Source organism: Harmonia axyridis, chromosome 4 (genome assembly GCF_914767665.1).
Source record: "Harmonia axyridis chromosome 4, icHarAxyr1.1, whole genome shotgun sequence".
Taxonomy (NCBI): domain Eukaryota; kingdom Metazoa; phylum Arthropoda; class Insecta; order Coleoptera; family Coccinellidae; genus Harmonia; species Harmonia axyridis.
Genome location: NC_059504.1, coordinates 38,395,398 through 38,421,772, shown reverse-complemented (window position 1 = coordinate 38,421,772; position 26,375 = coordinate 38,395,398). Strand labels below are relative to the sequence as shown.

Here is a 26,375-nt window from a genome sequence, read left to right as displayed (position 1 = left end):
TGTATCTCAAAACAAAATGTTTGGGGACTCATGTTTATATGACTTTTTTTCTTGAAATGATCCGGAAATCTGTCATTTTCATTTGTATCTCCAATTTAGGAACACCGTGTAATTACCCCCAGTATCCCCCTATTTCTACGCTCTTGTCGTGAACTTTGAGTATAGAACAATAATATTTTATATTCTATGGTCTATTCCATTCATTTGATTGAAAATTTGAAATGAACTGAATTGTAATTTATTATGAATGTTTGCAGTATCTGAAATCAGTATTTCCTTTTTAAACGGCATGCAGATGCGGGAATTCGAAAAATTTTAAAGAGCGCCACCTTACAGAACTCTGGTAAAGCAGACCACCAAAGCAACAGGTGGGTCTCCCAAAAAGTCTGAAACAAAATCGAATCAGTAAACACACCAGGTATTCTATGCATCTTACTGTCAGCTTAAATTGAGCAGCCAGTTGTTATTAGTGAGGCTTAATTAAAAACCTATGTGTGGTTCAAACGTCAACAAAATATCATCTTTTCGAAACATCTCAAGGCTTTTAATAACATATTGAAATTGGCCAGAACTGAATTCTTTGAATTCGATATCTTGAATTTAAGTTTTTGAAATGAAAATTGGGTCAAATTCTTAAATTAGAAGGCTATAATGAACGATTTTTGTTTTGGAGTTCATGTCAATATCATTAATAACAACAAATTCACCATACAGGGTATTCCCTTCTGCAATAAAGTAAGAAACCGAAAGTATAGTACATATATATGATAGCAATGAGTAAATGATTGAATTTGGAGAAAAAACGAAGGGTTTACAATTTGTTTCAATAAATTTTTCAATAATGCGTTTGTCCATCGCGATTATCTATACACTCCCCAACGCAACTCGGCATTAATGCATTAAGATGGACCATTTCTTCTTGAAGGACACTACCCTAAGCTACCTATACTTCATGTCTCAGTGCCGCCAAAGTCCGTGGGGCTGGGGTAAATTTCCAAACCTTCTACCCATTTTTCTCCAAATTCAATCATTTACTCCTTGCTGTAATATCTATGTTTTACCGAAAAAAAAATTAAAATTTAAACAGCTCCTTCTGGGTGTTGCAGTTTCTTTGTCAGTTAGTATAGTTTATAATGTTTCTATGATGGATTTAAAAAAATCCTCAGAAATGAGAGATGATATTCGTCCGAATATCGTTAGTGATTAGAGAATAAAAGTCAATGAGTATAGTAATCGAATGAATAATATGAGATTATCATTTTTGGCGTTATTTTTGTACTGAATCGTGCAGCTATATTTCATATTTTGGTCTCCATTTCTTCAGGACGTGACATTATATACGCAGAATTCGAAAAAGTGGATCGATGTTGTTTTGAATTAATTAATCAATCAAATCAATTATTAGTTAGGTACACATTCAAATGCTCGACTCTTTGAGCACGGGCGTAGCCGGAGGGGGGGGTGTTAGTTATGTATTAAAAATGTTATATTTGCTAACTCCATTTAGTTGTCACACTAAGATATGTTTCTATGAACATAGACACAGGATAAATACTCTGTGGTCGTTCTGTGATTTGTTCAGTTAATAAAATGGCGGTTTGAGCGTTAGCAGACTTGAAAGTTCATGTTGTTTTATTCCCAATCCTAAACTAAAATACTCAATATCCACCGTTTTCCTACAGGGGGGGGTTTGGGGGTTCAAACCCGCCCCGAAATGTTTAAGATGTCGAAATTTATCAATCTTTTTCTTCTTTTATTCTCATTTATCTCTATGAAAAAATTCTTATTTCTGCCATTAGCCTTTCTTTTTTTTAAAACCGCCCCGAAACTGAAACCTGGCTACGCCCGTGCACCATAGAATGGCAGTTTATTGAGAAACTTGTGAAATTTTATGCTCACTTGGACCAGCACTGATCAATAATATTATTTTCAAAAATATTCTACTGCAAAAAAAATTTATTTCATGACCAGAGAGGCACCATACCTTTGAGTACTTAAGGAAGCATAGGCATAACGAGGGGGGTTATTGGAGACATAACCCCCCTATTGATTAGAAGAAATAAAAGAAATTGTAAGTAACAATTGAAAAAGATTGAAGTTTTTTATAAAAATTTGAACATTTTATTTTTTCAAAGTGAGTCGAGTAACCCCCCTATGAGCAACTCTAGTTACGCCACTGTATAGAATGTACAGGGGGTGTTCTTGAAATGTTTTTACATTCGCTGTTGTTTCATACAAGAAGGTGTTGTATTTCTGTGATGTGAGTACTTATATACACAAATTTTCAGACTTATTTTGGAATGACTAGAATACAAGCAATTATGCACAATTCGTTATTTCATAATAATTTGTCACTCCTCCATATCTACTCAATTCCTTGAATCTTAAATTTTTTTTCAGTTCAAGGAATTAAAGAAATTGAGCTGGCATAGGATTAGAAAGGATATTAACATTAACACCTGAATATATTATAAATTCGAACTAGAATCATTCAAATTAGTCAATATAAGTTCCAGTGATCTCTCAAATATGTTACAAAGTTTTGTAAACCCTATGCTCTAACCAGAAATATGGTTAAGGTTTGTGGATCGAGCAGATATGACATATATTTACGATTTTATTGCATTGTTCATTTCGTTATGGGTTTTTCAATAGATTTATAGCAATTTCAGAATTATCATGACATAATAATTGTGGATTGTCTATACAATATCATCTTTCAAAAATGATTTGAAATGCATTAACTTCTGAATGAGGTACAAATCATTATTATTATTAGAGTTTGATATTCTGAATAAATAAAGTCCATTCATTTTGATTACCTTTGAAGGAATTATATATAAATTCTGGAAATTTAATACTGTTAAAGTACATTTCTGTAGTAGTAGTAGTAGTAAACCTAGGTAAGGACTAAAGTTTATCAAACCTGACGTCTTATTATTCCAGTTCTTTTGTCTTCTTCAATTTCCTCGACAGAATTAGCACTTGTGGTACCTACTCTTCCATGGCTGCTTACAGAAATTTGTGCTTCTTCATCCATTACCTCATCTTTCAGATCTGGATTTCCATTCCTGAACTTTGGCTTTATGCCTTTTGCTTTGATTCGTAAAGTACCTATAATTTTACATTATTCTGGCACTAATTCTCATCTTTCACTGGAATAATTATAATATAATCTCACCTAAGCGATGACTATTATATCAGCCTCAAAATAAGAGACCTTAATATGATGAGTAAATCTGGAAATATATTCTGTTACCTCAATAATTGGGCAGAGCTGATTTTAAAATCCCAAGTGTCTCTTCAAGAACACAACTACTTCTACTTTGACATAATTCAATTGACTACAATAGTGTTATTAATCCAACGGAGAAATTCTGATCAATTTCAATTTAATTATTGAATTATACTTAAAGAAACAGTATCGACGTATCTTCATTCAATAACATATTCATATGAGAAATGACATGAAAAACTCTAAGGATTTCACCAGACTACTAGTCTTTGATTTTACACATGTGAAACTCGGATCGGATAATATATACGACATGCGTTCGAAGACGTACAAATGTGCGTTTTGTTATCATAATTGGAAAATATTACATAAAAAATGCAAAAAGTACCTATACAATAAGAATATTATTGATTGAACACTATTATACATATTTCAACAGGATTAACAATTCACTTAGGTTTCCTTTTGGGTTACACTACCATCTAATTCCAAATTTCATTATTCATTTTTTTCTACCACTTTTGTTGAAGATTTGACAAGTTTTTTCTTTCTCATCCGAATATTCATAAATTTTTCGAGGAACTCTAAACATTTATATCGATTACCGTTTAATTTGATAATGTCTTTTGGACGTTTTTTGCAACTTTGAAACTTCTACTGATAAAACAATCTGTCTTTATTTTTATCATTTTACCGATTTAAGAAGTGAGAGAAACGTTTTTTATAATATTGATCAATGAAATTTATATTGAAAAAAAAAATTTGTTCGATACAAATTAGAATAACATAATTATAAAATAATGCAGTCATAAATGAATAGAGTGCACAACACTTAATACCCGTTGGAGTAATGTAGCTTGCCTACAACTCCTAAAGAAATAAATTAACTAGAGAAGAGACAATAACACTTGATTATATTATAATTAAAAATTCGAGTAACCATAACAATTCTTATGGTTCTTTTTCTGTATGATATTTAGCAATCCTGTCTGAATAGAACTTTCCTTTAATTTAAATCAAACAAGATGAATTAAAATGGACAATGGACAGATATAATTTAATCTTTGTACAACAACTCATTTATGCATAACACAACAAAGCACTAAAGCAGTAGAAACCGATATGTGTCTGTATATTCATAAATTCATGAAAAATTATCGAGGTCGATAAAATTTTTGTCATTTTTGTCTGTATGTACACTCACATTAACATCTGAAACTACCACATGGGATTTTATTGCGATTTTCACAGTTGGATTGAAATTAACTTGGAGCAACTTTTATGCTTTGTTTCATTAATTGCCTGCACCAAATAGACCGAGGAAAATAGTGGGTGTTATTGGGGATGGAAGATATACTTTTTTATTATTATTATTTTATTTCAGCCCTATGTTCCAAAACATCTGTAGTCTGGTACAGAGAAGTTAAATTTTTTCTCAAAGGTTTATTTTTGGGAATAAAAATTGAAAAGCAATAAGGAAAGGTCTGCTATATTTTTTACAGCAATAAAACAATGTTTTGCATTTTGACTTTTAATTTCATTTGTTATAAAAATTTGTAAATATTTTATACGCTAGATATTTCAGATAAATTCACAATTGAACTCAATTCATCACATCCAGTCGAAATTAAGATTTTTGATTTCAGTAAAATCTAGATAGTTCTATTCTCTTGAAAGATCTTATAAATTATTTAAATAAGAGATAGCAAAAAATAAATAAATTGTGTACAATTTGATGATTTGCAATTTTATTAAATTGTGATTATTTAGCAGAAATTTTTACCACTTTTCTTGTACTTCCCATAATAGTCATAAGATTTTTCGATGTAAAGATTTGTGTTTGACTATAAAATATAGGAGTGAAGTGCAGATGAAGCTACAATTTATTGGACAATATTAAGTGATGTTTTTCTGCTAATTAAAGACATATTTATAAAGTAAATTAATGATGAATAGAGAAACAAGAAAATTATATGAATACTGATGAGGCAGTGATGATGAATGATCCTTTCAAAGGCGAATGGAACACAACCAGTAACATTTTTTACCGCTTTAACTGGTTTTTGACAAACTAAGAAATAGTTACAGATAGTAACAGTTGTTAATAATACCAATAATAAGATCATATTATTGATGAAAATTTAGACAATTTCTTGAAAAATCGGTTGTACTGTGTACTCTCAATATTACTATCCATTGTGAAATGTATCTGGGCCACGAAAGAAACAAAAAATTCTTTAAAATTTTCAATTTCTTCATTATATAATGAATAAAGAATTTTCAAAACCTTCTCTTATATGCATAAGGCGTACAATTTATAAAAAATTTTAATATTATTTCTCACAATTACAGAAAATTTACCATTCAAATTCAAAGCATAAATATTTCTCCCTGAAGGAAGAATGAACTAGGAAGAGTTTATTCCACGATATGGTTCAAAAGAAAAATATACCTAAGAAATTTTAAATCTCTATCAGAAAAATTCAGTAATTTTCTTTGAACAATTATCATTATTCAGTACTTTTCACTCAAGAGAGTCATATGTGACTTCCTGAAAATTATACAAAGATTAATTTAAAATATCTGATTTTAGACAAATTGAAAAAAGTCAAATGAATAAAAAAATTTCAAACCCCAACCATCTATAAAAAAAAATGTTTGTGGATAAAAATTGAATCTCTAAAATATATGCTTATAATATATAAATCTATTATTTGAACGGCTTATCTTTCAGGTAGATTATCTTGAAAAGCACTAAATTTCATCAGATCTTTTCTCCACATCATCTTTATGTACAAAATGTTATTTTCACTCCTTCCATATTTCTCGATAACTTGCACAATATCGTAATATATATAAAACACTAATTCAATGTACATCTTTGGAAATGATAATTAATAAGTGGAGGGTTCACATTGTGAAGTTATCATGTTATATTTATGTGATCTCTATAAAATTTTGAGGTTATTTCTACAAGTCTGATAAAACTGATAAAATTCTCATCTTTCTTTATAATATTCACTATTGTAGATTGCACGCTTCATTATCAATTTGAAACACTTTGATAGTATTGGTTGCTACTATATATTGAATTTATTCTCCAGGAAAAAGTCAAAATTTAATATATTTATTAATATTATTGAGGTACGACTATGAAAGATGAAAATTTGAAACAATGAATCATCTAGATCCAAAAATGTAAGAATTTTTCAAAATTCAAAATCTTATCAATTACAGTAAATTAGAAAAATTGAATACACACGAAAAAAATTCTAATTTTTTTGTCTACTTGAAAAACCTAAATCGACAAATTACAAATCTAGCTCACAAACTTCCTGATCCATATTTCATATGTATTGAAAAATTATTCAAAAACTAAATATAGAGGATTGAAACAAACTCACCTGACATTTCTTATGTTGAATAAATAATCATAATATTTATTACAGACTTTTATAAACTATGTCATATATATGAAATGTATAAATAAAATTGATATCACACTACATCGGCCTAAGAGAAATATGAAATTCAGCAATTTAACATTTATTGACATACAATTCCATAAGGAATATGAACTGTGACTATGCAATAAACAAAATTGTACCTACCAAAGTGGCTCACTTAAATCATCACCAGTAACTTCTGGTTCTTGCTGATCAAAGTCATAACTAGCTGTTTGAAATGCCAAACTTTTACTTGAGTCTTCAGATTTATTGTCACTAAATTCATTAACTTCAGACATACTGTCTCGAACTACACCAAAAGTTTCGGGTGGTAATTCCTTTGGAGTGTATTTCCATTTAGGTAATGGAGGCAGAGGTGCAAGTTCCATCTCAGCGATGGAAATTGATGCTTGTTGAGATAATGAACAATCAGATGATTCCATAACAGGAGGAGATTGACTTGTTTTTCCTTGTTGTAAGGGTTTAACCGTTATTCGAAAGAATCTGGTACCTTGGGGAACATTGAACCGATTCTCAGACTAAAAAAAAAATCAATTGAAAAACACTACAAATTTCACAGAACTATCCAAAGAATATAACAAGTTTTGAAAAGCTTCAAAAATATAATAAATTTCAACATTTTTGAACATCGCTTCGATTAATGAAATCTATTTCATACTCACTTTACGAGCATAACAATACTCCTTCTCCACATATTCTCCCAAACAATACAATTTATTAGGTCTTTTCGGTGAGCCATCATATATTTCAAGACCTAGAGACTGCAAGCAATCAAGGTGAAGAAAATATATGACTGGACCATTCTGAACAACTCGAAAGTTTTGGTATTCCTCATCCCAAACAATGACCAAACAGTCACCAGGTTTCAATGCATCCACATTAGGCTTACTAGATTTTCCCAAAACATTCACTGCTTTGAAAACACTTCTACGTTGTTTTATTGGACTTGTAGCAGAATCAACCTTACCTGAAATTGATTACTATTATGTCATTTGGAACATAATTTGTTTTATCAATTAATAAAAAAACATACTTAGTCATAACTAAAAATATTCTGCTCCATAAAAGTTTAGGACATAAAGGTGTATTCAAAAAAATAAATTCTACACTAGATTTTTTCCGTTGAAAAGGTGAATTATTTGATTGTATGTTAGACACATGAAACAACATATGCTTGAAACTAACATTATATCAAATTGTGCAATTGTATGTGGAATCAATGCAATATATGACCACCATATGCATTAAGTCTTGACAGGCTTGAACACCTTCATTTCGTACTATCTACAAGGGTATCAAACATTTATTCATGTTTCCAGTCCTTTTTATCAAAAGGTTTATATATAATGCAATACATTAGGATGGAAACAATATACCAAAAAATAATATGTAAACAAACCTAAAAATAGATAACAATTACCTTCCGAATATGATCCTACCATAGCTACCATTTCAGTCTTATTTTTCAGGAGTTCTGAAGTAGAAACAACTGTCTCATTTTCCAAGCCCTCAGCAATTTCACTTTGGTCTAATTTGTTTATTTTTTCATTCTGCTGTTTTAACTCAATAATAGCACTTAATTCATTTATTTTATCCATATGTTTTTGTTGGTCCTCTAAGAAACTTTTTTCTTTTTTCTCCATTTCCTCATGATAATGTTCCTTCAACTGTTTCTTTTCATTTTCGTACTCTTCCTTCAGTTTATCCAAGGTTTTTTCCCATTTTTCAGTTTCTAACTTGAGAGTTTCCTTCATATATTTTTCTTTTTCCAATTCAAAGTTATCTTTCATTTGAATGTAAATGGATTCGTGATTTAGAGAAGTGCTAAATTCCATAGTTTTTTCCAAACTCAAACTGCTTTCTGATTGAGTTCTCTCCATTGTCATTAATTTGAACCGAGATTGTAATGTCTTCATTTTATCAGCATGTTCTCTATTCAATCTTTCAGTCAATTCTTTGATACTCCTGTCCTTTTCATTCTCTAGAAAAGCTACTTGTACTTTCATTTCTTCATACTTCTGTTTATAATCGTCTGAATTTTGTTTCTCCAATGTGTTTTCTTCACTAACCTTTCTCAATTTATTTTCAAGGAATACCATTTCACTTCTAAGACATTTGATCTCTTCATTTTTTACCTGAGCTAATCTTCTGAAATCGCTAATTTCATTTTTATGATCTGTTGATAATCTGAGAACAACAGATTGTTCATGACTTTGTTGTTCATTACATAATTTTTCGTACCCACTTGTTAGTGTTTTAAGCAATTCGATAAGTTCAATTTTACTGAGATTATAATCCCGTTTGAATTCTTTCAATTCTGACTTTACTTGATTGAGTGATTGTGAAGCTGAAGAACATGCTTGACTGATTGAGGATCTCAGACTGTTATATTCACTCTTACTAACTTCCAAATTATCCTGAAAAATTTCAAAAATTTTCCATTTTTCTTCCATTAATAGTTTTGGGAGTGAAGGAAAGATAGACTAAAAGGGCCATCAACTATTCCAAATTTAGAATGATATCGTACTACCATGTTAATTGAAATGTTGCAACAGAGATATCATTCTCAAATTTTGAATTTCAGTGTATTCAAGATAACCAAATACAGGCAGATAGGAGGGTAACTCAGGCACATGCAGCAAAAAAAAAGAGAAAAAAAGTGACATAAAATTAAATTCTGATGAGAATTTTGGAATATAAATTTCAGTAATACTTTTCTATTTTAACAAAATCGATTCAGAAGAATCTATCAAATAAAATTAATACTACTATTGGAAAAGCTCATGTAGTAAAGGCAGATTAAAGCAGCATGGGAAGATAGAGGTGGCATTTATTTCAAGTTCGAATATTGATCAATCAGAAAGGAGCTTTTTGTTTTTTATGGGAAACAATTTCGTATTGTGACTTTCATCAATTTTCACTTTTTTGAGAACAAAAGGAAATTGACCAATGATTTTTTGAGCTACAATAATGTGTGATACTCAATATCACTTATCGAAAATTTCATCCAATTATTCGTTATATAACGGGTGTTTTTTTTCGAGGTATATAACTATAAGTTGGCATTACTGTTCAAGATGGCGACCGATTTAACAGATGTCAAGTGATTTATTCTCAGTTTGGTTTGGCAATTCATCATGAATAGACTCACGCCTGAACAACGCTTGCAAATAGTTCAATTTTCTTTCGAAAATAATGGTTCTGTGCGGAATACGTATCGCGCACTACGGCCATTTTATTTTGTTTAGCGATAAAGCGCACTTCTGGTTGAATGGCTACGTCAACAAACAAAACTGTCGCATTTGGAGTGAATCTAATCCTCAAGTGTATGTCGAAACACAGTTACATCCAGAAAAACTGACTGGTGCGCTTTATGGGCTGATGGAATCATTGGTCCGTACTTCTTCAAAAACGATGATGGCCAGAACGTTCCAGTCAATGGTGATCGGTATAGAGCCATGATTACTAACTTTTTCATTCCTGAATTGAACAACCACGATGTCCAGGAGCTGTGGTTCCAACAAGACGGCGCAACATGTCACACAGCTCGTGCCACAATCGATTTATTGAAAGACACGTTTGGTGACCGCCTAATTTCACGTTTTGGACCTGTGAATTGGCCTCCAAGATCTTGTGATTTAAAACCGCTAGACTACTTTTTATGGGACTATGTAAAGTCATTGGTCTATGCGGATAAGCCACAAACCCTTGACCATTTGGAAGACAACATTCGCCGTGTTATTGCCGATATACGGCCACAAATGTGGAAAAAGTCATCGAAAATTGGACGTCCAGATTGGACTACATCCGAGCCAGCCGTGGCGGTCATATGCCAGAAGTCATATTTAAAATGTAATGCCACAAGATTATCTTGCGGATAAATAAAATTCATGTCAATCGAATAATCCATCATTGTTTTATTGCAATTAAAAGTTCTATAGCTCTAAAAAAAACACCCTTCAGTATTAATATAAAAATAAACATTATTCAACTGAATATATTTCAAAATGAAAAAGTGGAAAATCTACCTACAAAACAAATATAAGACACAAAACAAAAAATATGTAATCGATATGTATTTCAATGATTTTTCCTTTTTTCTTTATTTAACAACCATTGTTTTCAATCACAAATGCATTTGATTGATTTCTATAATCCGAATGATTTGATAAACTGAACAGGTCCTGCCAACTTTCTGACAACTGAATTGACTATTCAGAAACCAAAGGCGCCTATTATTACTTTGTTACAAATTTTAACGATTCAATTTGATCCAATTCATTCACGAAGATCATTACTGCATTTATTTCATTCAGTACCGATATCGACTAATTTTAATTTCTTTTCAACAAAAACTCCTTCCAGACAAAATCAAAATTGCTTGAACTACTGAAAATTATGAGAAAATACCTGCAAGAGGGCCACCACATTGTTGGCGTTATCAAGCTGCTTGTCAAAATCACCCTGACTCTGTCCTGTCTCAATACTTAGGCTTGAGGGCAAACTTTCGTCGATATAGAATTCATCATTAATAAATTCGGTAGTTTGATGGCCCGCATTAGGAGATTTGGGTGATTCCACCAACTGATTTCTGGGGCTTATAGGAAGATGAGGTGAAATGGGTTTCAACTGACCAGTTTGGCCAGTTTGTATCGGCTGGTAGTGAGAATAGAAGCAACTTTCGTTGTTATAAGAAAAATTTTTCAGACTAGATATCTCGTCAATGGATTCTAAAGATGGATTTTTGATATTTATGAAGCTTTCGGTATTACTCTGACTACCATTTGAGCTCAGGGAGCGTTGATAAGAAACTCCTTCTGTAGAAGTAGCTTGGTTAATTAGTGTTTTTTGGAAGGAACGGGGAGGTTTTTTAGGTGGAATGTTTCTTTCACCCACCTCTGTTGAGGTAGATACGTCTTGGGTACTAGGCCTTTGAGATGGAGCATCTTTATTGAAATTCAATTCCAATGGACTTCGGCTGACTTTTTCAAATTCTTCAGTATCAGTTTCCGATTCGCAGCCTCTGAAATATATGAAGAGTTATAAAAGAAATAAACGCCAAAATTTTACTTTGAATTCGTCATTATTGACAGCTTAAAGTGCATTATTGAGAAATGAACACAAACCGATTCAGTGCCATCACCCAAGAGAATACTAAACATTTAAATTGTTGAAAAAAATAATCTTCTCAAATACAACTCGTTCTTCAAATTTTATCGGATAATTTTTTATTTTCATCACTCAAACATGTTTATTTGAGGCAAAAACATTCAAACAAACCGAATATAGATAAAATCAATCAATAGACTCGTGATTTTATCAATCGGTTTGTTTTCATATCTTTTGCCAAATAAACAAATAAACTCGATATGGGTAAGACATATGCAATATCAGATCACTATACTTTCATACATTGCTTTAATTGAATATTTGAAGAAATACCAAAAACAAAATTTTCTATGCATCTTTATTCTACATCCCTTGTTTGGTCTAATGATACCCAAATATTTTTATCTTTATCTTTATCTTTTATATTGTGTTTTTAAAGTTTTTTCGCAGTGTCGATTCATCTGGAATATTTCGGTATTTTTTTCTAAAAACGGTTTTAAATGCCTCATTTTTCAATTTCGCCAACAGTATGGTCGTAGAAATTTAAACTTCGCACAATTCTTAATTGGCGAACGAATGGGATCATGTTTCAATATATCTTCTACTAACATCTGTTGCTGATTTCCTAAGCTTTGGTTCTTATTTTTTTGTGCTTACTGGTTTGTAAAATCTGTGTCACTTGGAACTTTTTGTGGCTGTTACACTGACTTCATAATATTTACAAAACACCCTCAGATGCTTAATCGTTGAAGTCAAATTGATTCAAAACTGGCTAACTGATAGTTTCTCTCTCGGTATTTTCAACACTGGTATGTTACCTTTTCAAAATCGGACAACAAACAAACAAACTGATGGCTCAAAACGAATCTTTGTTTAGAAAAACTATCTTTCCTACCAGATAATTTTAATATCGGTGATTGGGAATAAATATTTTTCGAATAATCCATTCCCTGGGGGTTGGGTAGCTAATAACTTTAACATAAAAAGATGTTTGGAATTTGCCAAATATATTTTATCGAAGAACGATTCCATTAGATTTGTTCATGTTCAAAAACAAATTTAATCTCAAAAATATGCAGATTGAACAGAAAATAACCAAAATATGCATTAGAATATGTAGTTATTTATGCAAATGCATATTTATCCAAAGCCTAGTTATGAGATTTTAATAAGAACGAATTTCTCATCATAACCTTATGCAACATTAGTTTTAATTAATTTTACAAGTAACTTCTCAATAAATTTACTAAATTTAAAAAAAATATATACCTGTCCACATCCTTCAAATGAGGAAGACCGTGTATTGCAGTCAAACTGCATTCTCCAACTCCCTCCTTGATAAAACTCTTTCCAATATTTTCATTTTGGTTTTCAACCTGAACCTTATCTGCAGGATCTTCAGATTGAATTTCCTCTTCTAATTTATCAGATTGAATATTCAAAATCGATTTGTACGATAGATAATATGATAAATCAGAAGAATCTTCTAAACTCAGGCATTCTGTCAACTCTTTTGGTAAGTCTGGTAACTGCTGTTTCAATAAATCGATATCTTCAACCGTGAGTTTCGGAAGACCTGCACAAGTTAAATTTATTTGATACCAATAAATATATCGACTTCAATTTATCTCACTTGTATCGAAGTAGGAAGGGGCCTTTGTCCCATAGCTTGGCGGAAGATCTTCCAAACCGGGAAACAGCATTTTGACGAAAGTATCTTCATATTTACTAATGAATTCTTTCCTCCTAGATACTTCCTCATTGTGCAATGTGTGAAGACGGCATGCCATTTCTGAAGCCCACTATAAAAAAGACGTATCCAATTGAATACTAATTCATTGAATATTCGGGTTGAACTAGAAATGAGACTATTTTTTTAAGTATATAGGGTTTCCTAATGTGAGGTTTCATTTTTAATAGCCCGCTATCTGGACACCTGTCACTTTTGAAGCAGTTGGAGAAACTAAATCACTTTTGGATCGTAGTGAAGCACCTTATCGGCTGGCAATAGTGAAACTGTTGGAAAAATTTCAGCTATTGGGACAAGTTTGTGATGGGAAGAATCAAAACCGTACGTTTTACTCAAGAACAGAGAATATCACTGCTGTAGCCTGTAGTGTTAAAGAAAACCCAGTTTTGTTGATTCCTCGTCGATCCAGTGAATGATTTTTTTATGGCCGGAATTGAACGATATTGATGTGGATGACGTTTATATTTAACAAGACGGCGCTACGTGCCACAGACAAAAAAACATTTTGCATGGCCGTGATATTTTTCAAAGGGGTGATCACAATTGGTCACATATATCTTGTGATTCAACACCTTAAGACTTTTTTCTTTGGGGCCACGTGAAATTTTCGAGGACCCACAGCTGCAAATGTGCTACAATCGTAGCTATGGCTACCATTTGGTTGATATTGTTTTCTATCGTTAGTGGATATTTACAATAAAATAAACATCCATTGATTTCTCTTAAAATAACTCTTTTTTTTTGTAATATCGCAAAAAAACCTTTATTTGTGTGATGTGAACAGTGATGTGTATATTAATTCATTATGTACGAAAAAAATTATTATCAAAGATTGCAGTTAGAAAATTCCAGACTCTCTAGTCGTCGTCCAATAGGTTTTTTCAACTTTATTTTTTCTGGCCATAATTTACTGGTTTCAGCATGCAAAATAATGATAATAATAAACAACAATAATTCCCAAATACAATCTACTGAACCTAACAAAATTTTTTTTTAAACTAGTTTTTATTTCTAACTAAGTTCAAAGTTGCCTGTGTTGTGTTTAATCAAATCATTTTGCATCTTATAAGCATAAATATACATTATTCACCGAAAAATTTCAAGAAATAAAAATTGTTTTTCAAACAAAACTTTTCCAATCTCACATGGTAAATAACATTGAATTCTTATTTTTTATTTAGTACTTATTTTCTAAATCTGTGGCAAATCCGTTCATTCTGCGATACCTTGTACAGGGTGGGCAAATTTCGATGTTTTAGCACTACAACTTTTAAACCAGAGGAGATAGACAAAATCTGATACCCCATTCTCGATCTCTTTTTCTGAGAAACTAACGAGGGTAGTATTCATTTTTGGCCACCTTCTTTTGTTTTCGAGTTATAAGCGGAAATTGGAAAAATGGCGATGTCGAAAAACATTTATATCTCCGCTAATACTGATGATAAAGCTCTGAAATTAAAACATTATAGAGGCACTTTTTTACGTAGAATCCAGTGGCGTGCTCGTCTTTTCAAAAAGTTCTTTAAATACGAAACTATGACCCAAAGTTAGCTTTCAAAAAATGGCACAGAAATCTAGTGTTCCTATTGGAAAAAACATAACTTTGGGTCATAGTTTCGTAATTAAAGACCTTTTTGAGAAGACGAGCACGCCACTGGATTCTACGTAATAAAGTGCCTGTATAATGTTTTAATTTCAGAGCTCTATCATCAGTATTAGCGGAGATATAAATGTTTTTCGATATCGCCATTTTTCCAATTTTCGCTTATAACTCGAAAACAAAAGAATGGCCAAAAATGAATACTACCCTCGTTAGTTTCTCAGAAAAAGAGATCAAGAATGGGGTATCAGATTTTGTCTATCTCCTCTGGTTTAAAAGTTGTAGTGCTAAAACATCGAAATTTGCCCACCCTGTACAACAAAATCGTGCGGGAATATTTCAGATTCTCAAAAATTTCATGGTTATATTTTATTAGCATATGTTGGTACTTGGAACTTTCCTGTCACGAATTCATCTATTATCTGTCAAACATGTGAAACAGCAAACAGTTCTACCAACCAATATTTTTCAATGCAAAAATCACTAAATGATATTTATGAAAATTAATTTAATTTCAATAAAAATTCAGTGAATTAGAGCAAATAATGCATAATTTCGTACAGAAGGCTCATTTTAACACTAGTCCATTCAAAAACTTATGGCAGAATGTAAATTGTTTCTTCACTTGTGTTATGAAGTATTCCATTGCAGTTCGTACTGAAACATTTATCTAAGATTATTTATAATTACCATTATGAATGCTTGAGAGAAACTCCTTCTTCTAACAGTTTCTGCTATACAAGCAAAATAAGCTGTAGGTGCCATGTAAATTTTCTCTAAAATAGAAATTTGAAATCTAAGCCTCTCGACGGTTTCATTGAAAATATCAAGTTGAATTCCAATCTGTTGCAACTCATTTTCAATATTTACAATCCAACCTATACGACCTTGAACATTGTGGGTGAATTCATACTTTGCTTTGGTGCATGTGTTTTCAATATCTTTCAAAATACTATGATTCTCATTCATTACTTGTAGTTCTTGTGCATGAGTCTCACATAGATGGGGCAAGATCGACACATCCTTACAGTCTTTCATTCTTGCAACATTCTGAAAAGAGATTGAATAAGAAAATCAACGGTAAGTGTACCACCTTAATTGGAAAAGATATTTATGCACAAAACTACCGAAAAAGGAACTTGCCTAAGAGGAGTACCATATCAAAATGTTTTTGGGGGGCCAAATGAAGAGTTAAGATTTTTCAGAAAAGAAACAAAATTGAAATAAAACTGATAAAGAGTTTTCTTGGTGTTTTTTTGATATTTTATTTCAAATGTTTTACTCACCAACTGAATAGAAGAAGAAATTTTCTTCTGTTCTTCAACAATCTTTCCTGCTTTGTGGATCAATTGGTCTAGGTGACTTAACCAGAAGCTAACATTTATTTCCTTATTTGAAGACTCTGCTACTGATAAAGTATGTTCTACACATTCGAAGGCGTACTTGAAATAGTCCTCTTTATAAGTTTGAACTTCCTGCTCGCAATTTTTATATATGCCATCAATACCGTTCCCTTGTTCATCTTCGCCGACCCAGTCATAAAAGGAAGTAGAAGTTTCGTCACATTCTTTATCACCTAATCCTTCAGAAGTTTGTGAGCCAATCATTAATCTATTCTCACAATCTGTTGGTCTCAATAATTTTTGTAACATTGGGATCTTTTTGAAAACTGGCAATTTTTCTTTAAATCTGAAAATGAAATGGTTAATATGGTACAAGTCAAAACTGAGTGCTAAGTGAATTCTTAGAGTTGGAAAACATTGAAATTCACATTTGTACTAGCTGCATAATTCATACATTTTACGGTCAACATAATCAATCTTATGAGCAAGCAATTCGTATTCGCACTATTTTTACCCTTCTCGATTCAAAACCATGAACAAGGCAAAGAAATGTGCGTATCGAAGAGAATATTGCTGCAGTGGCGCAAGCTGAGAAGAGGCCTAAATTTCGAAACGTCGCCGTTGTCAACTTTCTGGCTTTTGTCCTTCGACTACATGGAAAATTTTACTTGATGGATCTTGGCTTACGTGCCTATGAAACACAAGTCAAATGACTATCGTTTACTAATTCGAAACTGTCCAAAGATGAGTATTTTAACTCAAGAATTATGTTTATTTCTGGTTAAATAGCTTCGTCAATAAGCAAAATTACCATATATGGAGCAAAGCTAGTAAAGAATCACCGATTTATTCGAAAAAGTGGTGAAAAATTGGATTCATCGATTGGACTTATATGGACTCGTAGCCTCGACATATATATGCCGGACATTATATTTAAAAAATAACTACCATGAAATTATCCACCAGATTATAACAATAAAAAAATTCATTCCAACAATATTTTTGTCTTGTATTATTTAAAGTTCTCATACTCTTGAAAAAAACAACCGTTATTTCAAACATTTTTTTTATGAAATGGCTTGTACTTAGGAGGGAAGCATGTTATTTCAAAATACAAATATGAATGATTCCATACTCACTTCTCCAGGAAATTCAAAAAATAATCTCTCTCCCCCAAATATCTATCTAAATTTTCTCTTGACTCCTCATTGTGTCTATGGCAATTTGCAACTACATCCTCATAATTCGCTACAGCTGCTAACCAGCCTTGATTTGCTGTATGGTGATCCCTTATGATTTCTTCACAATGTTCAATAATCATTACTGCAGACTGGGCAAATCTATCTGCTAAGCCAGCTCTATCAATCACAGCTTGGAATGATGGCGTAACCCTAGCTAATTTTTTGTACCTTGTGTTCAGATCTGAAAGATGCAATGGGTCAGGTTAGGTTAATTCAATTTTACAAAATGTTCTGAGATTGTTCTTTAGTTTCAACATAATCAGGCCAAGTAAGGAAATTAATTTTAAAACAGTAGTAGATTCATAATGTAGATTACATGAATATTTTCCCTTTAAAATTAATATTCCTTCACATCATTAGACAATATGAAAATTTTTTCAATCTTACCATCTGTTGTAGTGCTAACATCCGGGCATTCAGGAAAACTATCATTTTTATCAATTTTCTTATTGAAGAAGAATATAGGATTTGAATCCGTTCCTGCACTATAGTTACAGACTATTCTTGAATCCTCTAAACATACCCCTCCACTTATCAGAAGAACTTGATCCTCGGCATTGATTTTAAATTTTGTTTGTATATATTCTTTAAGGGTTTGAACACTGAAAATGATTAATATAATTAAAAATTCACTTCTATGATTTTTTTTTCTTTTATCTTGTATCAAATTTTCCTAATAAAGATCTATCTATCTATCAAGAGGTCAAATGTAGAATTTTTTCATATTTATTCTTATAAATTTACATCTAGTGAAACAACCCAGTTTCATGCTGAAAAACGAAATGTGCAATTTTATGCCATTAAATTTAAAGGTTTTAAGGGTGTACACACTACCTTTTTCGTGTACACACTGGCTTCTTCGGTGCAGATCCATTTTGATTCTGTACAAAAATCGCTCAATCGTTTCTTCCAATTTTCGGAAGAAACCTTTGTATGGCAGTTTAGAATGAACTCACTGAATTTGATGAAGCTTTTGTTTTATATCACTTTGAAAATTTAAAGGATTTTAATCATGTCTCAATTATTTTGAAGATGAATTTCAAAATTTTTACATTCTGATGAAAAAATACATTTAATCTATTCAGGGTTTATCAAAAAAAAATAAATATATACCTGCTTGTGTAATAAGAAAGCAATACATGGAAATATTTGGCAATTTTGAAATTTGGAAATTCATCATTGAAATAATTGAGAATTGAAAATCCATTCACTTTTCAATGTTATTCATAACATAACATAAATTATATTTTTTTGGGGAAAAAAATCATTGAGTTTTTTTTTGAACTGCCATACAAAGGTTTCTTCCAAAAATCTTCTGATCTTCTGCACACAATCAAAATGAATCTACCCTGAAGAACCTAGTGATAAAGGTAGGTAGAGTACACCCTTAAAAACTATTGCAAGGAATTTAGGATGTAAATAAATCAGGTTTTGCATAAGAAAATTTTTTGCATAGAAATCAGCAGGTTCTCCTAGCTCACTAAGGTCAAAATTTCCAGAAGGTCTAAGAAGTTGTTATGAAAACACTTCAGGCAACCATGATCCTGGACATTATTGGTTTATTTAATAGGGCTTGTAGATTGTTGATTCTTTTAGTTTTTATTGAATCATTCTATTTCTTACACACAAGCCCACTTATTGCTTCATAAGTTTTGTACTAATTTAATTAGAATCAAACATTATTTATTATTCCAAAAATATTATTGCATAGTTGTTATAAATTTAAAAAGAATAATAATTATTATTATCATTCTAACCTACTATCTTTCATTTCAAGTTTTTTCAACTTAAAATGAGGATTAATGGTAATTTTTCAAAAAATAATTTTAAATTTTCTAATTGAATTATGATCCCGATTCTTGAAACACCGACTTTAATTTCATTTGAATTCTAAATACGTTTGGGATACCACATGCATATATTTCATAAATGTTTCAAAAAAAGTACAAAAAAAAATCTTGTTACAGTTGAAACTTAAATGTGTCCAAGTTTGATATTTCATCAGAACAGGAACATCATAAAAGTATTCTTTAATTGAAAAATAATTTCAGAAACATACATAAAAATCGTTCTTTCAAAACTGCATTTTTATGTATTTTTCATAAAGTAGTCAAACTTATTTTCACTCATATTTTATTATATTATTCTACTTAATGAACGAAAATATATTCCTTTGTAGTAGAAACGAAAATTGAATGCTTGTTCTTTAGAAAAAATATTTTTTAGGTTCCATCCAATAATCAGTGCCAAATGTAGGATCCCTGTCTCTGATAGCTATTTTAAGAAAAAAGCAGGTCTATTTTTATAAAACACAAACATGACTTAGTAAAATGTTACTTTATATAATTCTCATTCAAAGTTCATGAACTCCTTTAATCTCATTTCAGAACTGACAATGAGTTATGATTGCTTCAGAGTAATAAAAAATGAAACACCCAGACATCAAAACAAAAATATAACCTCATTCTTTCCATTACATTGTTTATCTCTTGTATTGTTGTCAAACAAGTCTCATGGAGAGAACGTGATCTTATTTATGAAAATATAGAATAAACAATAGTTTGTGCTTACCTTACTGCGGTCAAACCCATTTCAAGATGCATCCAATTTGAGGGGAATTTAGTTATATCGAAAAGGTACAACATGGCTGGATCAGTTCTTTTCTCTACCTATTAGAAAAAAATATATTATGCACGTATACATGCTTTGAATGTTTCGTCTGGGGTAAACTCTTATCAAGAAAAGATAATGAACCGAGCTCCAGTGGCACGTGTACTAAGGTCAGTATTCATTGAGAAGCCATATGTAGTAAATATTGAAATACCAAAATTTCAAACAAAGACGGAATTTGAAGTCTGAGTCATAATTTGTTTCTCTTGAATTTTCGTGGATCAAAAATTATCAAACAAAGATTGGTAATCAAATTAATCAGTCAACATTAATCGAATTTTCCAACAAAAATTGAATCTATCCTAACAAATGCATCATAAACGGTTGCTCTTTCACCTGAAACTTATAATTTCCAATATTTTCTTGCCCATCTGTGCGGAAGGCTATCTGACATTTGCACAGCTGATGATATTGACAAACTCACGAAATTCAGTTTTCATTTTTGTCATACTGCAATAATACTAACTCACTGACGGAGCAATGTCATATACCGAAAATTCATCAACGCATTGTAAATGAAATACGCATATTGATCAGCTGACAAGTAGGAAGTGGAATTATCAAACTCGAAAAACCAAGGACGCTGAATGTATTCACAAGTCACAGCACGAGTACATCATACCCATACGATACAAACAAAACAACTCTTGGAGTTGATAAGTTAGAATTCCGTTCATATCTTGTCGTGCTGCCATCTGGAAGTGAGTAAATAAGTAGGTCTTTTCAGTTTTCTTTTTGAAGGAATCGACAATAATAATTGGAATTCAAATTATAACAGCTTGATCACATATCATTATATTAACATTTCCTCTCGCAAAATGCTTTTCGCATTGTTCTGAACTACATTGATTTCGCGTCGATCGATCTCTCGGTCTGTGTCTCCGGTGTCCGCACAACATTGTAATGGCCTTCAGTGGCGGCTCCGTGGTACTGTTTAGGGGGGTAGAGTCATGGGTAAAAAAATTCTCAGAATACAAAAGTTGAATATGAATATATTTCCAATAGACAAATGTTATTATAGAAACAAATTATATAGTTTTGTATGTCACCAAAATGAGATGAATACTAATTTACGTAACAAGTCCCGAAAATAGGGTTTTTTTGGACGAATAGACAAAATTCAGGACGAGCATAAGCGTTAAGAAATTACAGAGCGTTAAAGTTCCAAGATTTTTTCCTCATACTCTTTCAGTTTTTGAGATATCAAGATGAAATTTGGAATAAAGTTTACGTTTTAAGGTTTACGTCATCTAGTAGGCCGAGTGATCGTAACAAGCTACAAAGAGATATTTTTCAGGAGTCCAGCCCTTTTTCGATCCATAAACATTTTTGTAGTACTCCGCTGGTGAAGTCTAACATAAGAAATGAATTATTTAGTTTAGTTTGTTCATACATTTTTCGTCTCTTGTAATTTTTATACATCTGCGATTGTTAACGAGAAAAAATAAGTAGAATCTTATTATGTAATTCGCTACATTTACATTATTAAAATTTTCAACAGAAGTTAAAAACATATCATCACAATAGAACAAAAACATTTCCTAAAAATAAGAAACATGAAGAAACTACATTTCAAATTTGATCTCAATATTTCAAAAACGGAACGAGCTATGAAGAAAAAAATCTGTAGTTCGATAACGAAGTATTTGCGGAAGCATGTTTATGGAAAAAAGTATTATTTTGACCTGAAAAATACGCCCCTGAAAACTGGATACTGAATTTAGAAACACCCTGTAAACCTACTCATATATATACTCATTTACATACTCTCGAAGTCTCAACTGGGCTGAATCTTTTCTTACGGAATTAGGTATCACATAATTTTTTTCGCTATTATATTTGAGTTTTCCATGGTTCTGATGACGCTCAAAAAGGTTGCATATCTACCTTTGAAGTAATATTCATTTCATTATTAGAAATTTATCTCGAAATTTAAGAAATCTTTCCAAACATATCATTTGATGGTGTGAAATATGTCCTAGATGACATTTATCGTTGAATATATCGAAGATTGTATAGATAGAATGAACAATACATCGTCTAGAAGTAAATTGAATACCAGGAAACGATCATTTAAAAAACATGTACAAACGGATTGTCGAAATAATTTTTGTTGCAAATATGGTCAACTCCATTCTCACGCGGAGATTGTGTGTCATCGCCAGTTAGTTTGTTTACAGTTCTCCTGAATGTCGGCACCTCATCATGTCAATTGTTTTTTGCCATTTTTTCAATGGATGAAAATATTTGACTTAGAATATGTCTTAGATTTTTGAAATGGAAGCTTGTGGGCCATCAAAGAATTGAAAATATTATTGAAGATTTTCGGTTTATGGATTGCATCACATGAAAAACCTCATTGAATAACCAGCGTGATTCTATTATAAAACCAGAACACGTTTTTCTTTCCAAAATTCAAATTACCACTTCGTTGCACTTGTTTTGAGACAATAAAATTATCAATAAAAGAGAATTCGCGACTACTAGTACTACTAAAGTCGATTTCTGAAAAAGTGTATTGCTTCTGAAGGGACATTCTTTGAAGAGGTACACATTTTTTTTTATAATTTTTGAGAAAATTTCTGGACGGTGGGAATGAGAATTTTTTAGCGAATGTCATGGTGTCTGTCTCTTTCAAATTTTGAGCCGGTAATGGTCTCAAATCATTTCTGTAACAACAAATACGACCAATATACAGGGTTAGAACTATTTAGAGGGGCACTACGGGGATATCGAACACCGTTAGAGATACAGGGTGGCTTAAATTACAAAAAAATGTTGCGTTATTTGGTGTGTTGTTATGTGAAAACAACACTTGAGTTTTTTAAATTATGTAGAATTTCTACTGACATTGCCAGTTTGCCGCTATGAAGAGTATTGGTATCAGCATGATTAGGTAATCAATAGGACGTTACTTATCAAACAGGATATAGGTTTTCACAAAAATTAAGTGATGGTTTCACATAACAACTGAACAAGGTAACAACTTATTTGACAATTCTGGCACCAGCCTACTACTTAAACAAAAAAATAAAAAGGAAGTTCAAATGTAGCTAGACTCGATAATTTTGTAGAGTATGATACATTCTTAATTTTTTTCTATATCTCCTCATGAGTAGAACCAATATGGCGTCATTAAGAAAAAAAAAGACTAGCGCGTCTCTGAAATAATGGAAAAAAATTACACCATTAGACACCATTAACATAGAATCTCTATATTGGATAATGACTACAAACCGAATTTCGTGAAGTTGTCCCCAGAAACAAATGTGTGATACAGAATAAAAAAAAAATCTCGATTTTTAGATTGTTCGATATATCTCAGGAACCATTGGAGATATTTTGGATCTGTTAACACCAACACACTAATCCGTAAATAACGCAACTTTTTTGAAATTCAAGCTACCCTGCATCTCTAACAGTTTTCGATATCCCTGTAGTGCCCCTCTGAATAGTTCTAACCCTGTATATATTTATTTTTTTTTTTTATGATTATGTAAAATAATTTCTATTTCACGACTGGGTGATTTTTCGTAAGTAATATCATAATAGCATCTAATTTTTCGGAAAAAAATTGAAAAAACACGTTCCTAAGTAATATTTTAACAAAAATCATGAGTGCTGGTGACAACAAAAATCCGAGTAGAAGACGCACCTGTATGAATGCTTTTTGTTAAAAAAATATTACTTTGCGTTGTGTTTTTTCGATTTTTTTCACAGATAAATGATATTTCATAAGACAATAATTACTTATTTTCAGAGATTGTAATTTTTGGTAACAACTGTCAAGTTTTGCAGTGGGTTAACTCGAAAAGACTGGTAATAGGTGCTGTCATACAGTTTTTTCATCTAGAAATCATTTGTAATTCAAAATTGCGCGTTAGTAGGAAATTATATGACGAGTTTATTATTAGAAACAATCTCAACATCGTTCATCAGAAATTATTCCAACAAATTTACGTATCTAGATATTATTTAGGAGCAAGTGTATAATGATTCAACTTTTAGTTACATTAAGACAAAACACGATAGCTGACAGCTGAGTGTGATGTGATAGTCATTAATTTCTGGCTATAGGCAGATAACAATGAAGAGATTCAATTGATAATTGTAGATAAATCAATGCTATGGAATTGAACGGAAAATATACTTTAAATAATGAAAATAATATCCAAAAAATCCTACAGTTTCTTTATAAATAATCCTCCAAAATTTTGACGAAATAAATAACAATAAATGCAATGAACACATGAAAAAGTGAAGAATTGAATGAAGTACCTAAATAAAAACATAAGGCATGTTGTAAAATTGAAAAAGTTGTCAAAAGAACTAAGATTCTTGTTTTTGTGTTTCATTCATCCTAGTGTATAGCAACAATCAGAGAAGTTTCTTGTATAAAAATTGAACAATTTTATTCAACGCATTTTTGTTTTACCTAGTTTACGTTGGAATTGCATAGTAATTAAGTAGTATTATAAAGTTCAGAATTTTTGTCGATTAAAACAAATCAAATGTATAGTTGAAACGTACAATAGGTACTTATACTATAACAAAAACAATGAAAATTTAATGTTGAATAAAGTGGGGATTAATGTTATAATAATGTTTGAAAAAGTAGTTGTGTTCCTGGGATAACTTTCTCTCTGCATTATACGACAAACTCATATTCATGAAATATTTTAAATGAATAGTTAGCCAGTTATAAACACTGCTCAGCGCCTTTTCTAGGTAGGTATATAGATACCTACCTACTGTTGCAAGCGTCCACGTGATACAAAATGGCTATGTTATTGTTTACATACAATGATGCCTGTTATAAAGCGTTGTAAGAATATGTGTTTTTGACATCTCTTGATTTCACATAGGTATGTATATCAATTGACAAAAATGAGACACTCGTTTTTTCACTATGACAATTTTTCTGTTATTCTCCAATCTAGCAATTTGTTGTCATGATCATATATCTACTGTCATATAGGAAGCAAACATAACACAAAACGTTATAGAATGAAAAATTATAAAAAATACTCAATAATCGCATAAGCGACAAAATAAATCGAAGAATCAACTCACCTTAAATTGCTTCAAATAATTTTGGGTTATCTCAAGCTGGGTTAATGCTTTTGGTTTCCATGATTGCACTGTTCTTGGAGGTTTCACTAACGGATGAGAGTTTCCCATCTTTAAAAATTTTTTCTTTCTTATTTTAATGTCCGGTAATAATGAATGATTTTTCGTTCTGCGAAGAATATCTTCGATTTATTTCATTTTTATTCACTTTTCAACCCTCACTACTTCAGCGCTAAACGTTAAACTGGTAAGGTAACCTTACTTAAGTAAGGGTAGAAGTAGAATGGCAAAGTTCCCCTGTTGTGGCCACATCGATGTGACGGCGCATCTTAACGACTTTTTCGAAAATTGTCGAATATCGATACTCATTATCACTTATCAGCTTTGGCTGGACTTTGTGTGTGCTCATGTTATACCTGCTCCGATAAGTTTACTAGTAAGCATTGTTCGCTTTATATTTTATAACCATTATGCAAATTATTTTCTAGTTTTTTCATTTATCTGCAGCGATTTCCTCGAAAATTTTTGTAATATTTACATTTTTTGGAAGATGTTGGTGATCATAAAATGCTACTATTTATTGAAAAAATCGAATTCTGTTTGAATGTACAGGGTGTCCAAAATTCGATGCTCACTAAAAGAATCCTCCAGAATTATGGCGAAAAAATCTTCAAGAACCCTCGAAAAATATTTTTTTGATGACAACGTTTACTCATATTTGTAATGTGTGAAAAAAAATTTAATAACGAAGTTTTGATTGAAAATTACGTGAAATAGGGTAAATCCACTGGTTAGCCGACCGGCACTGGTTCTCGATCATTCCGTGATTTGAGATAAAATAATAATAAAAATATATCATGTAGTGCAAAATATTTTCGCGGTACGTGTTC

General features: G+C 31.4%; 1 protein-coding gene and 1 long non-coding RNA gene across 4 annotated transcripts; both read right to left on the bottom strand.

Moving 5' to 3' along the window:
* Positions 1 to 1,931: 1,931 nt before the first annotated feature.
* On the bottom strand, positions 1,932 to 3,836 carry LOC123677697. Its single transcript, XR_006747123.1, has 2 exons — positions 3,182 to 3,836; positions 1,932 to 3,114 (listed from the first exon to the last, which is right to left on the bottom strand). It is a non-coding gene; the product is annotated as an uncharacterized LOC123677697 (long non-coding RNA).
* A 914-nt stretch (positions 3,837 to 4,750) lies between these two features.
* Positions 4,751 to 25,756, bottom strand: LOC123677473 (RB1-inducible coiled-coil protein 1). Of its 3 annotated transcripts, none has more exons than XM_045614005.1 (12): positions 25,489 to 25,750; positions 20,317 to 20,414; positions 18,133 to 18,347; positions 17,644 to 17,926; positions 16,448 to 16,850; positions 15,852 to 16,211; positions 13,445 to 13,613; positions 13,081 to 13,387; positions 11,599 to 11,725; positions 8,123 to 9,119; positions 7,365 to 7,669; positions 4,751 to 7,220 (listed from the first exon to the last, which is right to left on the bottom strand). In XM_045614005.1, exons 1-12 carry the CDS (start codon positions 25,594 to 25,596, stop codon positions 6,843 to 6,845), a joined length of 3,750 nt encoding a protein of 1,249 aa, XP_045469961.1. In that variant the 5' UTR covers positions 25,597 to 25,750; the 3' UTR covers positions 4,751 to 6,842. The 3 variants fall into 3 exon arrangements, with proteins under 3 accessions (XP_045469961.1, XP_045469962.1, XP_045469963.1); XM_045614006.1 differs by lacking the exon at positions 25,489 to 25,750 and adding an exon at positions 20,752 to 20,786; XM_045614007.1 differs by lacking the exons at positions 4,751 to 7,220; positions 7,365 to 7,669 and adding an exon at positions 7,831 to 7,986 and having other exon boundaries at positions 25,489 to 25,756.
* Between the last annotated feature and the right edge of the window lie 619 nt (positions 25,757 to 26,375).

Bases quoted from the DNA above. Each gene is read 5' to 3' on its own strand.
- LOC123677473 (XM_045614005.1), bottom strand. From the start codon at position 25,596: ATGGGAAACTCTCATCCGTTAGTGAAACCTCCAAGAACAGTGCAATCA. The intron at 16,212-16,447 runs GTGAGTAAAACA...ATCTCTTTTCAG, and splicing joins TTTCTTCTTCTATTCAGTTG to AATGTTGCAAGAATGAAAGA. The intron at 7,670-8,122 runs GTAATTGTTATC...AATCAATTTCAG, and splicing joins GGTAGGATCATATTCGGAAG to GTAAGGTTGATTCTGCTACA.